Genomic DNA, 19,082 nt, shown 5'->3' on the forward strand with positions numbered 1-19,082 from the left:
GTGAGAGGGAGAGAGTGTGAGAGGGAGAGAGTGTGAGAGGGAGAGAGTGTGAGAGGGAGAGAGTGTGAGAGGGAGAGAGTGTGAGGAGGGAGAGGAGAGTGAGAGTGAGAGGGAGAGTGAGAGGGAGAGGGAGAGGGGAGTGTGAGAGGGAGTGTGAGAGGGAGTGTGAGAGGGAGTGTGGGAGGGAGAGAGTGTGAGAGGGAGTGTGAGAGGGGGAGTGTGAGGGGGGGAGAGTGTGTGAGGGGGGGGGAGAGAGAGAGCGAGAGACGGAGAGTGTGAGGGGGGGGGAGGGAGAGAGAGACGGAGCGAGAGACGAGAGACGGAGAGTGTGAGAGGGGGGGAGGGAGAGAGAGACGGAGAGTGTGAGAGGAGGAGGGAGAGAGAGAGAGAGTGTGAGAGGGAGGGAGAGAGGAGAGTGAGAGACGGAGAGTGTGAGAGAGACGGAGCGAGAGACGGAGAGTGTGAGAGGGAGGGAGGGAGAGAGAGAGAGAGAGTGTGAGAGGGAGGGAGGGAGAGAGAGAGAGAGTGAGAGAACGGAGGAGTGTGAGAGGGAGGGAGAGTGAGTGTGAGAGGGAGGGAGAGAGGGAGAGGGAGGGGTGTGAGAGGGAGGAAGGGAGAGAGAGAGAGAGTGTGAGAGGGAGGGAGGGAGAGAGGAGAGAGAGAGAGTGTGAGAGGGAGGGAGGGAGAGAGAGAGAGAGTGTGAGGGAGGGATGGAGGGAGAGAGTGAGAGGGATGAGAGTATGAGGAGGGGAGGGGGGAGGGGAGGAGAGTGAGAGTGAGGAGGGGGGGAGGGGGAGTGGGAGAGAAGAGAGTGTGTGTGAGTGTTGTGCGCGCGGGAGGGAGAGGGGCAGGCGGAGAGGGGCGCGCGTGCGTGAGGGAGGCGGAGAGTTCGTGCGTGAGGGGAGGGAGGGAGGCGGGAGAGTTCGCGCTGTGGCGTGAGGGAGGGCGGCGGAGAGTTCGCGTGCGTGAGGTGAGGGAGGAGGGAGAGAGCGTGTGTGAGAGTGATGTGATGGAGGGAGGCTCCCCCCACTGCACTGCTCTCCCCGGCTGCCTCGTCTCCTCTTTACCCCCCCCACCACCCCATTCCCCGTCGCTGCTCTCTCCGGCTGCTCTCCGTCCGCTCCCCCCCTTTGCTGCTCTCTGGCCGCTTCCGCTCTGCTCCCCCCGCCCCCCCCCCCCCCCCCCCCTGCCCTCGCAGCTCTCCAGCTGCTCTCTCCTCCCCACCCCCACTTCACTGCTGTCCGGCCGCTCCCCCCCCCCCCCACCCCCCTCGCTGCTCTCTGGCTGCTTCCCCCCCCCCCCCCCCATCGCTGCTCTCTGGCTGCTCGCTCCCGCCCCATCACTGCTCTCCGGCCGTTCCGCTCCCCCTCGCTGCTGTTTCTGGCCACTTCGTTTTCGGCCACTCCACTCCCCCGTCACCCCCATGCGGCTCTCAGGCCGCTCTGCTCCCCCCCAGTCCCCGGCCCGCTCACATGCCCCCTCATCGTCCTGCTCTGCACGCTCTCCCTCCCGCCATTGTGTGCTGCCATGTGTTTAGGTTAGGTTGCCTTCGTGTGATTATTTGAGCAACACCATCTTTAGTCCTGGCAGCTGCCTGAAGTCGCAGACTGTGACGTTTTAGTCACACATGCTGCATTTGTGCATGTGCCTCTGCAGCACCACCTAGTGGTAGCATTGTCAGCAAACGCAGCCTTTTAAGATGGGTGTGAAATGGGTTTCATTATCACCTTTTGGCTTTGAAGATTTGTCCTTTGTCAGCCTATTTGAATATACAAAAGGGCTAATTCACTTCTCTTCTTTGGCCATTTTGGACCATAGTTCACTTTTAAAAAATCAAGATTCATTTTTTAAAGACACGGGCTGTTTTTTCAAAATTCTTCAGAGTTCCTCTGCGAATGCTTCTATCATCGCACCTCCGATGTGCGTGACAAATACATTGTGAATATTTTGCCTCATTAAAAGCTTGGAGTGTCAATTAAGTTCAAAAGCACACATTATCTTGGTGTCCCATGTTGTGCTGGTGGTTATTATTGACTCCTTTTTATTGGTATGAAGAACCTAACTTGCAATTGTGAATAGTAGCTCACCAGTACCTCAAGGATTTAGTTACAGTTCTCAGTATTAGCATGGAAGAACAGAGGAAACTATTTCTATTTTATAGAAATTACGGCACAGTAGGAAGCCTTTCGGCTCAGTATGTCACTGCTGTCTTTTCATTTGGAACTATCCGTTAATTGGATTGTCCTATCCTTTCCTCATATCATTTATATTTTTCAAATACTTGTTCAATTCCATTTTGTCTGTTAGACCCACCTCCTGCTCTCAACCTAGTTCTACAAAACTGCTGACCACCCAAATTGGATTTCTGGCTCCCATGCTAGCTGATATTGTAAATATTTCCCCCTCCTTGAAATTTGCTGTCGTCAGCCCTGTTTTTTAAAAAAAATATCCACCCATGAAATTACCACCCCATCTCCAACCTCAATTCCCTCCACATTCCTTGAACCCCTCCTGCAGCCCTGAAACCCATCGAGAACTCTGTGTTTTTTCGATGCTGGCCTCTTGTGCATCCTCGGTTTCTTTTGCCTCATCATCCTGTGCTTTTGGCTGCCAAGACTCTAAACTGAAATTCGCCTCCCAAAACCTTCTGCCACTCCACTCCTCTCTCCTCCTTTAAGATGCTCCTTAAAATCTACCTCTTTGACAAAGATATTTATCATCTGTCTGTGTGGCTTGGTGTAAAATGTTTGCTGATATTGCTTCTGTGAAGTGTCTAGGGATGTTTTATTCTGTTAAAGGCACTGTATAAATGCAAGTTGTTAATAGATGGCTTAGTCTTTACCCCAATAGCCACATGTAAAGCATTCAATGTCTTAACAACCTGTTCTAATGTATTTATTTCAAGTAGATAATTTGTGGTTTGGAGTGAGACTTGTTGGACAGATTTTTTTTCATTTCCAGCAATACTGATTTATGTACTTCCCAATTGTATAAAGATACCTTAGTTGCTTTCTATTCTTGTTTCAGGCTCATAGACTTGTTGACCACTACAATGTCTGTCACTTAGCAACAGGTGACATGCTGCGAGCGATGGTAGCAACTGGATCAGAATTGGGTCAGAAGTTAAAGCAAAAAATGGATGCTGGCAAATTAGTAAGTGGTGTATAATAAAATTGGCCTTTGTTGTCAGTACTGAAATGTTATTGCCTTTAGTGTGTGTATTCTAAAAATTAGCTTGTGATTGTCAACTATGCTTGAACTCAATGCTGAATAAACCGTATTGGATAGATGTTTTCCTGGTATCAGACTGCTAAAGGCACTGCTCAGTGTGAAAACTCTTTCATGAGACTAGAAAGATCCTGGCTTTGATCGTTCCTTGACTTGAAATATCTGATTTAAACAGGGAGGGGAGTGAGCAATAGAGTTTCAATGGCATAGGCATCTCTGAGCGAAGAAAGGAATAAATTGCAAAAGTTGCTACCCCTTAACAGTATGTAGTGATTATTGCTGGAAAGTGCAAGTGTGTGGTCATTGATGAGGACTGGACTGATGTGATGCACTCTGCAATAAAACTCCTTGTTGATGCTTCTTGATTATGTTTATGTATAGAGTGGTCACCTGAGTGAGTTACCGAAGGGTGGCCAGCACTCAAGGGATTATTCTACAGTTTATTTTTCTGTTAATCCATAAGGAGGCTCTAGGTTGCTCCAATGTCATCAACCCCAAAAAAATCCATCAAAAGTATCCTCTTTTTAGAGGGACACAACTATTAAATCCTAAGTCATAGAAAGACAAAGAAAACTTATCAAATGAAATAATATATCCACTCGCTCTAGTCCCTGCAGTGCCCACTGGTTGTGGAAGATCTCAAGCATACTGCCAGACACCCTGTGCTCCTTCTCCAGAGCCAAATCAAGTTGTGCATTTCCAGCAAGGACAGCTGGATAGTGATCAGGAAACCCTAGCTGTTTCCTCCTCTTCTCCAACCAACACCCCATAACCCCTCTATCCCAATCTAAAAATACTGAGGACTATTTTAGCACCCCTATTGGCACCCTGGAAGAAATCACTGCACTTAGTACAGAATGTCAATTGAATCGCAAACCTATCTATTCGTTCGGTGTAGTTCAGCTACCCTGTGTAAACCTGCTAATTTAGTGCAGCTGTTCATTACCTTTTATATGGGCTGCAAAGAATGAGTGTAACGCAATCAAATGATATTGGATAACTGAATTTGTAGTTGTCACAAACTAACCACATAAAAAGTTATTACGGCCCATGGAACTTAAATGAAATAGCCAAAGGATTTTGAGCTAAAAATGATTACAATAAAAACAGATCTTTACAGCACAGAAGGCCTTTTAGCCCATCATGTCTGTGCTAGCACTTTGCTAGAGCAATCCAGAACTGGTCCCATGTGTACTTTTTTCTCCAGCCTTTTATCTTTTTGTGCCTCAGTCAGTCCCTATGGAAAGACATTCCATGCCCCCCAAAAAAATCAATGTTGAGAAATTTCTTCTAAGTTCTCGATTTTGAATAAATGATCTCTTGTCACCGACTTCCCAAGATAAAATAGTCTATCGCGATTCACTCTACCAAAATGCTTAATTTTTTAAAATTATTAAATCTTTGGGCTTCTCTGCTCCGGTGGAAATAGTTCCTGTATCACAAGTCTTTCCTCGTAATAGTTTTTTGTCCTTGGCATTATCCTGGTGAATCGACGCTGAATGCTTTCTGTAACTTTGTTGGGATATTCAAAAGTGCACAAGGGACTTGAACTGTGGTCTAATCACTGGTTTGTATCAATTCACCATTACTGTTGTACACTTTGCTTCTATTTATATAACCCAAAATTCTGTTGGCCTTTTTATGACTCTGTACCTGCACTTGCAGATTCAGGAAATTATGTATTTGAACACCCAGATACTTCTGTTCATCCAGACCTTTCACCTTTCTTTATTTTTCCATTAAATATAAACTGTACTCCTGCTCCTGGTTTCTCCCAAGATGTTTCACACTCATCCATATTAAGTTCCATCTCCCACCAGTCTGCCCATTCCACTAATCTTTCTTCCTAAATTCTTTTACAGTCCTCCTGACTTTTTGCCAAACTCCGACTTTTTTTGTTGTCAGCAAATACTGAAATTTTTAGATTCATCCGATGGTGTTTATTTTTTGTTTTCTATACCTTGTTGCCATGGTGTACTTGTTTATCTTTGGCAATGTTGCACAAGATAGGATCTGAAAGAATGCATTTGCGACGCAAGGCTTGTGTTTATTTTCTAAACAAATATTCTGGTCCAATTGACACTAACTCCTTTCTCGTCCCATATACCATTTTCAACAAGCGAACCATGTAATTAGACACTTGAGTTAATTTCTGGAAGGTATATAAAATAATTTGAGATTTTCAATTTTTTTTATGTACCTTCTATGTACCTTTATCCTGCACCCTTCTAGATTTGTGGAGAGATCAGTGTATGCATTTTATAAATTTCTCTCCTGATAAAATGCTTGAGATTGGGAATTTGTGGGAATCATACATGCAAATTGTTTTCAAAGTTAACAGACTTTCTTTAGAAGCTCTCCATTTTTAGCTAGTAGAATGTTCTGGGGTGGGGATGGTGGGGCATAGAGCTGGAGGGACTTGGAGCTGATTTCATACATGTTTCCTGTTTGTAATGAGTTTTTGATTCTTTGTCTTTAGGTCAGCGATGAGATGGTGGTTGAATTGATTGATAAGAACTTGGACAGCCCAACCTGCAAAAATGGATTTCTGTTGGATGGATTCCCACGCACTGTGAATCAGGCGCAGATTGTAGGTTAACTTCTTTACTAAAATTGTACGGCAGACTGGGACATGGCTTTGTAGCATTGTCCAAAAGTACTTCAATACTGATGTCCAGCTAAATTTAAATAGACTTAACAGTTGAATGAATAATAGGGAGTTAATTTGTGACTGCGATCTTATCTTGAGGTTAAGATGGCTTCAGTTCAGAAAAAAAAAGCAAATAGTAGGAAAGACATAGAACTTTTTATAAAGGAAGTAATTAAGAGTTATTACAGCACGGAAGGAGGCCACTTGGCCTATCGTGTCCATGCCGGCTCTCTAGAGCAACATAATTAGGCCTGTTGTTCCTCTCTATCCCTGTAGCTCTGCAAGTTTAATTCCCTCAAGTGCCCATCCAGTTTCCTTTTTGAAATCATTGATCATCTCCAATTCTACCACCCTCATAGGCAGTGAATTCCAGGTCATTACCACCCGCTATGTAAAAATGTTCTTCCTCACATCCCTCCTGTGTCTCTTGCCCAAAACCTTAAATCTGTGCCCTCTAGTCCTTATACCATCGCCTAATACGAACAGTTTTTTTTTTGTCTACCTTATCTAAATTTGTCATAACCTTGTACACCTCTTTCAAATCTTCCGTCAAATCTCCTTTGCTCCAAGGAATATAAGCCCAGCTTCTCCAACCCAAGCTTGGGGCTAAAATCCCTCATCCCTGGAACCATTCCGATAAATTTCCTTTGCAATACTCTTAGTTGTGGCCTAACCAGAGCTTTATAAAGTTTAAGCAAAGCAGTTATGCTGATATACTCAATACCTCTATTTATGAAGTTTAAGATCCCACATGCTTTGCTAACTACTCTCTCAATATGTCTTGCCCCCTTAAAGGATCTGTGAACATGGAACCCAAGATCCCTCTGTCCCTGTACACTCTTTAGAACTGTGGCACTAAGTCTATATTGCTGCTTCCTATCCCTTCTGCCAAAATGCTTCACCTCACACTTCTCATTATTAAATTCCATCTGTCGCTTGTTTGCCCATTCTGCTAGCCTATTTATATCCTGTTGCAGTCGATTTGTATCATCCTCACTGTTTGCCACACCTCCAAGTTTGGTATCATTGGCAAATTTTGAAATTTTACTCTGTATTCCAATATCCCTGGTCCTAGCCCTGACCCTTGGGGAACACCACAGTCTATCATCCCACAGTCTGAAAAATCAACCATTTACCATGACTCATTGTTTTCTGTCCTTGAGCCAATTTTTTCCCAAGCTGACACTGACTCTCCTTCCATGAGCCTCAATTTTGTTAACCGACCTTTTTTGTGGTACTTTGTCAAATGCTTTCTTACAATCCATATAGACAACATCCATTGCATTCCCTCCATCAGCCTTCTCTGTTACTCATCAGAAATTCAATTAAATTAGTCAAGCACGATCTGCTTTTCACAAATATGTGCTGGCTCTCCTTAATTAACTCAAACTTCTCCAAGTGCCTGTTGATTTTTTTTTTTCACTGATTATTGTTTCTAAAACCTTGCCCACCACTGATGTTAAACTAACCGGCCTTTAGTTACTAGGAATGTCCTAACGCCCTTTCTTGAATAAGTGTGTCACATTTGCCACTCTCCAGTCCTCTGGCACCTCTCCAGTATCTAGGGAAGATTATGACAAGTTCTTCTGCTATTTCCACTCCCATTTCCTTAAGCAACCTGGGATGCAAGCCATCTGGACCAGGTGACTTATCCACTCTAAGCATAGCCAGACTTTACATCCTGCCTATCAATTTTCAACCCTCCATTAACTCTACCATCTCCACATCTACCAATATTTTGTCAGCATTCTCTTCCCTAGTAAACACAGATACAAAGTACTCGTTAAGTACTCATTAAGCCTTGCCCTGCGTGTGTAAGCTTATATCACACTCTTTGTCTCCAATAGGACCCACCCAGCCACTTACTACCTGGTTACTATTTACAGCACACAAACATACGAATTAGGAGCAGAAGTAGGCCATTTAACCCCTCGAGCCTGCTCCACCATTTGATAAGATCATGGTGATCTGAATATGGCCTCAACTTCATTTTCCTGTCTGCCCCCGATAACACTTGACTCCCTTATCTATCTAACTCAGCCTTGAATATATTCAATGACCCAGCCTCTACTGCTCCCTGCAGAAGCGAATTCCACAGACTAAGGACCCTCAGAGAAAAAAAATTTCTCATCTCCGTTTTAAATGGGAGACACCTTATTTTTAAACTGAATCCCCTAGTTCTAGTCTCGCCCATAAGTGGAAACATCCTTCCAGCATCCACCCTGTCAATTCCCCTCAAGATCTTAAATATTTCAGTAAGATCACCTCTCATTCTTCTAAACTCCAATGGATATAGGCCCAACCTATTCAACCTTTCCTCATAAGATAGCCCTTTCATCCCAGGAGTCAGTCCTTCTCTGAACTGCTAATGTAATTTTATCCTTGAGCAAGGAGACCAAAACTGTGCACAGTACTGCAGATGGCTATGGCCCTGTACAGCTGTAGCAAAACTTCCCTACTTTCATATGCTATTCCCTTTGCAATAAATAACAACATTCCATTTGCCTTCCGAATCACTTGCTCTACCTGCATATTAATCTTTTGTGATTCGTGTACCAGGCCACCCAGATCCTTCTGTACCACAGAGTTCTACAGTCTCTCTCCATTTAAACAATCTGCTTTCCTATTCTTCCTGCTAAAGTGGATAGCCTCGCATTTTCCCACATTATACTCCATCCGCCAAATTTTTGCCCACCTATCTATCTAACCTATCTATAATCCCTTTTGTAGACTCTTGACCTCCTCTTGACAAATTAGCTTCCTACCTATCTTTGTGACACCTGAAAATTTAGCTACCGTATATTCAGTCCCTTCATCCAAGTCATTGATGTAGGTTGTAAATAGTTGAGGCTCCAGCACTGATCCCTGTGGCACTCCACTAGTCACATCCTGCCATTCCGAATATGACCCATTTATCCCTCCTCTCTGCTTCCTGTTAGCTAACCAATCCTCTATCCAGGCTAATATGTTACCCCCTACCCCATGAACTCTTATTTTGTGTAGTAACCTTTGATGTGGCACCTTATTGAATGCCTTTTGGAAATTCAAGTACACCAGGTGGAAGATTTTTGGGTTTCCTTTTTTGTTAACTGGCAATCTGTTCTCATATTCTCTCTTTGCCAATCTTATTTTCCTTTTCACTTCTCCAACTCTCAACTTATTGTATTCAGCCTGATTCTCGCTTGAAGAATTCACCTGACATGCATCACACACCCCTTTTTTTTTGTTTCATCATATTCTCTATCTACTTTGTCATCCAAGGAGCCCTGGCTTTGGTACCCTTACCTTTTCCCCTTGTTGAATGTACCTAGCCTTTACCAGAAACAACATCATAAACACCACCCATTGTTCTGTTACTGTTTTTCCTGTCAGACTTTGGTTCCATTGTACCCTGACTAGATCCCCTCTCACCCTATTGAAGTTAGCCCTCTTCCCATTTAGAAGTTCTACTTTAGATTGTTCTTTGCTCTTCTCGATTACTAGTCTAAACCTTATGATATGATGGTCACTCTTACCCAAGTGTTTTCCCACAGACGCTTGGTCCACTTAGCCCGTCTCCTTTCTCAGCAATGCTTTCTTCCTGGTTGGATCAAGAACATAATGGTCAAGGAAGTTCTCCTAAACACATTTCAGAAATACCTCCCCCCTCCTTACCCTTTACTGTAATATTAACCTAATCGTTATTTGGGTATTGAAGGTCCCCCAATATCACTATCGTGTAGTTTTTGCACATCTCTGTGATTTCATGGCAGAATTGCTCCTCTATCTCTTTTACTATTTGGAGGCCTATAGAATACCCCCAGTAGCATGATATCCCTTTTTTGCTTCTCAACTCCACCAAATGGATTCTGTCCTTGCCCTTTCAAGGATACCCTCTCTTTCCAATGCTGCCATGTCTACCCTAATCAGTACTGCCACCCCACCTTCCCTTTTTTTTTCTTCCTTATCTTTTCTGAACACATTGTATCCATGAACATTAAGTGCCCAGTCCTCACCATTTTTAAGCCACGTTTCAGTTATTGCTACAATATCATATTCCAACACTGCTAATTGTGCTTGTAGCTCACCGACGTTATTCGCCACACTTTGTGTGTTTTACATAGGTGCTTTCTAAACCTGTCTTCGTATTCCTTGTAGTCCTTCTTGGTCTATCTAATGTACTATTTCCTTCTGTAGTACTATTCAACACTCCCTCCTTTACGCACTTGATTCCTCTTTTCTACTTCAGTATGCTGGTGCCCATCTGCCTGCCAATTTAGTTTAAATTCTCCCCAACCACTCTCTAGTGAACCTCTGTGCGAGGACATTGGTCCCAGTCTTGTTGAGGTGTAACCCATCCCTTTTGAATCGATGCCTCCTGTCCTAGAAGTGATCTCAACGCACCAAGAATCTGAAGCCCTCCCACCTGCACCATGCCTCAAGCCACGCGTTGATTCGCCCTATCTTCCTAGCTCTACTTGCTAGCATTGACACTGGAAGTAATCCAGATATTGCTACCCTCTAGGTCCTACTTTTTAACTTCCTCCTAGCTCCTGAAAGTCTGACTATAGATCCTCAAGACCTGCTCTCTCTGTCGTTGGTACCAATGTGGACCACAACTTCTGGCTCACTCCCTTCCCCCTGCAGAATATCTGCACCCTCTCTGCTGTCCTTTACCCTGGCACCAGGGAGGCAACACACCATGCGGGAATCACAATGACAGTTACAGAAATGGCTGTGTGCTCCCAAACTGGAATCTACTATTGATACTGCACTCTTTGTACTCTTTGCTGTTCGCTGCTGTGCAGTTTCTTGCTCGTTGGTGCCATAATCTGGACTGCATTCTCTCAAGGTTTCATCACTTGCAGCATTCTCCGATGCTGAGTACTGGTTTGAGAGTAACATACACCCCGTATACTCCTGCACTTCCTGTCTCTTACGGATGGCTACCCATCTACTATCCCAAACTCTCTGCCCATGGGGCGACCACCTCCTGGAACGCATGACCCAGGAAACTCTCATCCTCCCTGATGCTCCACAGTAACTCTAGCTGCCCCTTAAGCTTGGAAATCCGGAGCTCGCGCTCAAGCAGCTCAACTGTCTTGAAGTTCCCACATGGAGCAGGACTTGCAAGTGACAGATCTCAGCTGCTCATCCATAGTCTAAATAAAAAAAGTTCTATTCCCTCTTGTAGAATCTAGTTAGTACCTTGTTTAAACTATTTATTTTAATTAATCCCTCGACCTGCTCTCTGCTAATACTCTTATTAATTCACTTCTGCTGTACTCACCCAGCTCCTAGTTTAAACGAATGTCCTAGTTTAGAGAGAAAAAGAGATACGAGCCAATCACTTATCTGCTTTCTTGTGACATCACTCTTTGATTTCTCACCCCTTTTATTTGAAGGTGAGCTCTGTCTTCCACTGACTTCCAGTGGGTTTCCAGCATTATTCTGTCTCCCGCGGACTTCCCGCCACTGCTCTTACCTGTGGGTGTCTGGCACTGTTCTCTCTAAGGCTCGCTCTGATTCCCTGCCACTGCTTTTAGCTATGGGTCTCGGGTGCTATTCTCTCTCGGACTCACTCTGATTCCCACAGACTTCCCACCACCGCCTCCACTTGTGGGTTTCCAGTGCTGTTCTCTCTCATGGTCGCTTTCACTTAAATGAGAGTGTTTAATGAAAGTGAAGACAATTACTTGAAATATTTGTGTAATATTTTTGGAGTAATGCTTGGAGCTCAGGGTCATTGCCCGACAAGTGGACTGTAACACCGCATCAAACAGCACGACAAAAAAAGGAAAGAAGGTACCAGCCCTTCGTTTCGCAAGCTGGAACGTCAGAACTGTGTGTCCTGGCCTGTTGGAAGACCTTGCACAAATCAATGATTCTCAGAAGACCATCGTTAACAACGAGCTCAGTAGACTAGATGTGGACATTGCAGCACTTCAGGAGACATGCTTCCCTGCGATAGGATCTCCAAGAGAGCAAGACTACACCTTCTTCTGGCAGGGTAGGGATCCTGAAGTACCAAGACAGCATGGAGAGGGCTTCGCCATCCAAAACTCTTTGCTCAGCATGATAGAGCCACCCTCAAATGGCTCGGAACGCATACTGTCCATCCGACTGTTCACTGCCTCTGGTCCAGTACACCTACTCAGCATCTATGCTCCCCACCTGAAGATAAAGACCAGTTCTACGAGGAACTCCATAATATCATTAGTAGCATCCCCAATACCGAACACCTGTTCCTGCTGGGGGACTTTAATGCCAGGGTTGGGGCCGACCATGACTCATGGCCCTCCTGCCTTGGGCGCTTTGACATTGGAAGGATGAATGAGAATGGATAGAGACTGTTTGAGTTGTGTAGCTTTCATAACCTCTGCATCACCAACTCGTTCCTTCATACTAAACCTTGTCACCAGGTTTCTTGGAGGCACCCAAGATCATGTCGTTGGCACCAGCTGGACCTCATCGTCACAAGACGAGCCTCTATAAACAGTGTCCAAATCACATGCAGCTTCCACAGTGCGGACTGCGACACCGACCACTCCCTGGTGTGCAGCAAGGTTAGACTCAAACCAAAGAAGCTGCATCGCTCCAAGCAGAGGGCTGACCGCGCATCAACACGAGCAGAATTTCTCATCCACAGCTGTTACATATGTTACTAAATTCACTTGAAAAAGCCCTTCAAAACACTCCCACAGGGGATGCAGAGACCAAGTAGGCCCACATCAGAGACGCCATCGATGACTCAGCCATGACCACCTATGGCAAACGTGTGAAGCGGAATGCAGACTGGTTTCAATCTCATTTTGAAGAGTTGGAACCTGTCATAGCCGCTAAGCGCATTGCACTGCAGAACTACAAGAAAGCCCCCAGCGAGTTAACATCCATAGCACTTAAAGTAGCCAGAAGCACTGCACAAAGAACAGCCAGGTGCTGTGCAAATGACTACTGGCAACACCTATGCAGTCATATTCAGCTGGCCTCTGACACCGAAAACATCAGAGGAATGTATGATGGCATTAAGAGAGCTTTTGGTCCAACCATCAAGAAGATCGCCCCCCCCCTCAAGTCTAAATCAGGGGAAACGATCACTGACCATCGCAAGCAAATGGACCGCTGGGTGGAGCACTACCTAGAACTGTACTCCAGGGAAAATGTTGTCACTGAGACCGCCCTCAATGCAGCCCAGTCTCTGCCAGTCATGGATGAGCTGGACGCACAGCCAACAAAATCGGAACTCAGTGATGCCATTGATTCTCTCGCCAGCGGAAAAGCTGCTGGGAAGGATGGCATTACCCCTGAAATAATCAAGAGTGCCAAGCCTGCTATACTTTCAGCACTCTACAAACTGCTTTGCCTGTGCTGGGACGAGGGAGCAGTACCACAGGCATGCGCGATGCCAATATCATCACCCTCTATAAGAACAAGGGTGACCGCGGTGATTGCAACAACTACCGTGGAATCTCCCTGCTCAGCATAGTGGGGAAAGTCTTCGCTCGAGTTGCTTTAAACAGGCTCCAGAAGCTGGCTGAGCATGTCTACCCTGAGGCACAGTGTGGCTTTTGAGCAGAGAGATCGACCATTGACATGCTGTTCTCCCTTCGCCAGCTACAGGAGAAATGCCATTAACAACAGATGCCCCTCTACATTGCTTTCATTGATCTCACCAAAGCCTTTGACCTCGTCAGCAGATGTGGTCTCTTCAGACTACTAGAAAAGATCGGATGGCCACCAAAGCTACTAAGTATCATCTCCTCATTCCATGACAATATAAAAGGCACATTTCAGCATAGTGGCGCCTCATCAGACCCCTTTCCTATCCTGAGTGGCGTGAAACAGGGCTGTTCTCGCACCTACACTGTTTGGGATCTTCTTCTTTGCTGCTCTCACATGCGTTCAAGTCTTCAGAAGAAGGAATTTTCCTCCACACAAGATCAGGTGGCAGGTTGTTCAACCTTGCTCGTCTAAGAACGAAGACCAAAGTACGGAAAGTCATCATCGGGGAACTCCTTTTTGCTGACTATGCTGCATTAACATCTCACTGAAAAGTGTCTGCGGAGACTCATCGGGATTGCGGCTGCCTGCAACAAATTTGGCCTAACCATCAGCCTCAAGAAAACTAACATCATGGGACAGGACATCAGAAATGCTCCATCCATCAATAACGGCAACTACACTCTGGAAGTGGTTCAAGATTTCACCTACCTAGGCTCAACTATCACCAGTAAACTGTCACTCGATGCAGAAATCAACAAGCGCATGGAAAAGGCTTCCACTGCTATGTCCAGACTGGCCAAGAGAGTGTGGGAAAATGGCGCACTGACACAGAACACAAAAGTCCGAGTGTATCAAGCCTGTGTCCTCAGTACTTTGCTCTATGGCAGCGAGGCCTGGACAACGTACGTCAGCCAAGAGTGACGTCTCAATTCATTCCATCTTAGCTGCCTCTGGAGAATCCTCGGCATCAGGCGGCAGGACCATATCGCCAACACAGAAGTCCTCGAGGCAGCCAACATCCCCAGCATATACACCCTACTGAGCCAGTGGCGCTTGAGATGTCTTGGCCATGTGAGCCGCATGGAAGATGGCAGGATCCCCAAGGACACATTGTACAGTGAGCTCATCACTGGTATCAGATCCACCAGCTGTCCATGTCTTCGCTTTAAAGACGTCTGCAAACGCAAAATGAAGTCCTGTGACATTGACCATAAGTTGTGAGTCAGTTGCCAGTAATCGCCAGAGCTGGCGGGCAGCCATAAAGGCGGGGCTAAAGTGTGGCGAGTCGAAGAGACTTAGCAGTTGGCAGGAAAAAAGACAGAAGCGCATGGGGAGAGCCAACTGTGTAACAGCCCCGACAGCCAATTTTATCTGCAGCACCTGTGGAAGAGTCTGTCACTCTAGAATTGGTCTTTATAGCCACTCCAGGCGCTGCTTCACAAACCACTGACCACCTCCAGGTGCTTACCCATTGTCTTTCGAGACGAGGAGGCCAAAGAAAGAAAGATATAATTACGTTGGTCAGTGCTGAATATACGGATTTGCAGCAGGTACCTTACAAGAACTTGCAGCTTCAACATTGTCCCCAAACATTGTATTTTCAATTGGTTAAATATCAGGAAATATAATGTAGACAGCGATAACCAAATGGCGATCTCACACACAGCACAGTCTTGATATATTTGCGCCTGATGCAAATGTGATCCTGATGACATTAAAATTGAAGGTTGTAGATAACAAGTTGTATGGAAAAAGCATACAAAATTTGGAAAATCTTATTAATAAAATTCAGCAGTTAATGTGGAGAAATGTAAGAGTACTAAATGAAGGTTATATCAAATACTGTCAGAAAATGTGCAAAACTTAGGGGTTGAAATCATTTTCATATGGTATGGTAATGGTTGTTAAGGTAAAGAAAATACTGGTCTGTAAATGATTCATAGATTTATAAATCCAAGGAAGTGTTTGACAACTTACAAAGCATAATAACTTGCCGGGGATATTTTGATAAGTGATTACCGTTCTGTGTAGGATTCAAAGGGCAGCATACATGACTAGGTTTTGAATTATTTAGTGAAGAGAAGTTAAGGAACCAAAGTCTACTCTCAAAGAATTAGATCAGTAGGCGATAAATATAACTTTTTAAAATTATTGAATAGAATAAATTGATAATGGAGATGCTTATTGGAAAAGCACGATGGAAAAATTGGACTAGTTTGGTTATCAAAGTTGAACCACAGTGTTTGCAACCTCAGCATCCTATTCAACCCCCAGCTGAATTTCCAAATCCATACCCCTTTCATACAAAGACTGCTTACTTCCACCTCTGTAACATCACCTGCCTCCTACATTGCCTCATCTGCCATTGAAACCCTCAACCAACTTAGTCATCTCCAGACTTGACTATTTCAGTACTCTCCTGGCCTCTTGTGCATCGTTCCCATCTCTTCACCCCACTATTGGCAGCCATGCCATGCCATCTTGGCATCACATTCTGGAGTTCCCATCTTAAATCCTACTGTGTCTTCACCTCCCTATCTTCCTTTAAGACCTTCCTTAAAAACCACATCTAATCATGCTTTTGATTACTGTTACAACTGAGGCGGGAGCAACACACTGTCAATTCGATCCCATCACTCCACAGGTCACAGCATATTATTCAATTTTTTCCACCCAACCAGAAAACAGAAAAGTTTAACACTCTAGTAACCCCACCCCCAGAATAAAACAGACCAAACCAGGTATCTTTAGACAACAACAAATTAACTATTTATTAAAAACGAAATCTTAAATACTATTAAGATAAACCTATGTCTAAAGACCTTATAACTTCTTATTTTAACCAACTCCCCCATTCTCTCACACTCAAAAATCACCAGTTAAACGTTTTTTGAAAAAATTATGTTTTAAAAATTAGCTGTTTCTTAAGAATAAATAAATAACTGGGATATAAGTCTTTGTGGGTTACATTCCTGATAGGTGAGGTATCAAAATAATCAAATGCCACTCGTAGTCAACAGTCCCTCAATAGATAGGCATTCAAAGCACTTTGGCTGCAGCAGGTGTCAAACAGTTCTTTAAACAAGGAGTTTAGCAATGGGTTCACTTGGATTTTAAAACCAACAGTGTCTCAGTTGAAACTTTACTGCGAATTCCAGAAAACGCAATCAGTCAGGAGCGATTCAATCTTGAAGCAAAGACTTCTTGGATTGGAAGTAAAGAAAATTAATTTTGCTACCTCCAGCAATACAAATGGTCTCTTCAAAGGGTTTTTTCCTCTTTAGGCAATTAACATGGCCTGTAGCTCACTGTAGAATTTCTGCTGAGAAATAGACAGCTCCTTCCTTTAGGAGGGATGCTTCGCTGGTGTCTCAAAAACTGGTTTTAGCTGGTTTTTCCACACAGTTAAATTGAAACAATATACCACGTGACCGCTTCACTCTTATGGTTGCCTAGGTAACCGGTGCAGCTGTGGCACACTGTTCTCAGAAATCTAAAACTTCTCTCTCTGTCTTAAAGATACAATGTTTTTAACAGTCTTAAAGGCACACTGTTTAAAACAGAAGAGAAAATAAAATACAGTTCCATGACATTACCCCTCGCAAAACCTCCTCCTTTGGTTGTTTTCCCAGATTACATCTCCTGTGAAATGGTTTTGGACATTTATTTTTCTACACTAAAGGTGCTATGTAAATGCAGGTTGTTGTGAAAAGTTTGTGCAGTCTCCATTTTCTATAATTTCTGGTTTGGCATGCTTTACATAGATTGTCTAGTGACAGAAAATCAGTACTAAGTTAACAGCAAGTTTATTGTAACTGAAGTGGTGAGCACATGCTAGTTTACTGGTTAATTTAGAATTAACCAATTTGTTTCCTCCTAGTTTGATTGTACCCTAATACAGAGTCATATATACGCATGTGGCTTTTCATTTATACAAGCTGCATTGATTATGTTTGTCATAGTTATTGTCCCAATTTTTACCAGAATTGTGCAAGTATTGATCATTTCTTATCCATTCAGTGACATCAGTAATGAACACCAGATAATTCCCCATAGTAAAGGGAAAATTAGCAGAAGCTGGGGAGGAAGTGGAAGTGTCATTTCAGGGCTTTCATCATAGACGTAGCTCGTGTTGCATTCGTTTGGATCGAGATCTGGGAGTGGGTCAATAGTCGTTGGATGGGACACTGGTTAAAAGGCTTTAAGCAGTGTTTCTACATTGGTCGAGCTTTTGAAACCCGCTTTTAGGACGCATTTTCTTTTAAGCTTGAGATATATATAAATTAATATGTATATATTAATGATTTGGACTTAAATGTGGGAGGCATGATTGGGAAATTTGGAAATGATACAAAAATTAGCCATGAAGTTGATAGTGAAGAAGAAAGCTGTAGACTCCAGAATAATAGCCATGGTTTGGTTGAGTGGGTGGAAAAGTGGCAAATAGAATTCAAACCGGAGAAATGTGAGGTAATGCATTTGGGAAGGGCAAACAAAGCAGTGGAATACACAATAAATGGGAGGATATTGAGAGGGATAGAGGAAGTGAGAGACCTGGGAGTGCAAGTCCGCAGGTCCCTGAAGGTGGCAGGACAGTTTGATAAGTGGTAAAGAAGGCACGTGGAATGCTTTCCTTTATTGGCCGAGGTATAGAATACAAAAGCAGCGATGTAATGCTGGAACTGTATAAAACGCAAGTTAGGCCACAGCTGGAGTATTGCGTACTGTTTTGGGCATTACATTACAGGAAGGACATAATTGCTGTGGAGAGAGTAGATTTACAAGCATGTTGCCAGGGCTTGAAAGTTGTAGCAATGAGCAAAGATTGGATAGGCTAGGGTTGTTTTCTTTAGAAGAGGAGGCTGATGGGCGACTTAATTGAGGTGTACAAAATTATGAACGGCCTAGATAGACAAGAAGGATCTGTTACCCCAGCGGGGAGGTCAATCACCAAGGGGCACAGATTTAAGGTGATTGGTAGAAGGATTAGCAGGGACGTGAGGAAAAACTTATTCACCCAAAGGGTGGTGGGTGTCTGGAATTCAATGGCCGGATTGGTGGTGGAGGCAGAAACCGTCAGCTCATTTGAAAGATACCTGCACCTGAAGTGCTGTAACCTGCAAGGCTGCAGACCAGGTACTGGAAGGTGGGATTAGATTGGGTGGCTAGTTTTTTTAGCTGGCGCTGACACGATGGGCTGAATGGTCTCTTTCTGTGCCATAACTTTTCTATGACTCTATGGTTCTATTTGACATTGACGGACATAAAGCTTAACCCTTGCCTTGTCTGAATCAATTTTGCTCTTGTTGCAGTTTGACAAACAATTGGAAAAGCGCTCTGAGAAGCTGGACTCTGTGCTGGAGTTTAAGATTAGTGATGATTTGCTGATGACCAGGATCTGCGGCAGGTAACAAAGATATATATTTTTTTTCTTCATTGATAGGCTTGATAGACAATCTGTTTTGCTCAGTCAGCTAAGATTTTGAATAATAGTTGGATCTTCACAAATGCTTATTAATTCAGCAAGTAGTGGTTTTATCTGGATCAGATTTTTTTTTCACCTTTACCCTATTTTTAGCCTGTTGCAAGAAGCCAATTATAGTGTCCCCATTGGGGAAATTGGCCCAAGGAACAATCCTGGGACCTTCTAGTCTCCATTATTTCAGTACCATACCACAAGTAATATTTACTCAGGAGCTGAGTTGAGTGTTCTGTTTATTGT

General features: G+C 44.1%; 1 protein-coding gene across 2 annotated transcripts in view; it reads left to right on the plus strand.

Moving 5' to 3' along the window:
• The window catches only part of ak2 (adenylate kinase 2), a 55,649-nt gene that overhangs the window by 16,548 nt on the left and 20,019 nt on the right, over positions 1-19,082 (plus strand). For both annotated transcript variants that reach the window (XM_068011400.1, XM_068011401.1), the window contains exons 2-4: positions 3,028-3,153; positions 5,708-5,818; positions 18,673-18,767. In XM_068011400.1, coding sequence (XP_067867501.1) covers positions 3,028-3,153; positions 5,708-5,818; positions 18,673-18,767 — 332 coding nt within the window. The remainder of the gene's footprint in view (positions 1-3,027; positions 3,154-5,707; positions 5,819-18,672; positions 18,768-19,082) is intronic.

This window comes from Heterodontus francisci, chromosome 31, assembly GCF_036365525.1.
Source record: "Heterodontus francisci isolate sHetFra1 chromosome 31, sHetFra1.hap1, whole genome shotgun sequence".
Classification (NCBI taxonomy): Eukaryota; Metazoa; Chordata; class Chondrichthyes; order Heterodontiformes; family Heterodontidae; genus Heterodontus; species Heterodontus francisci.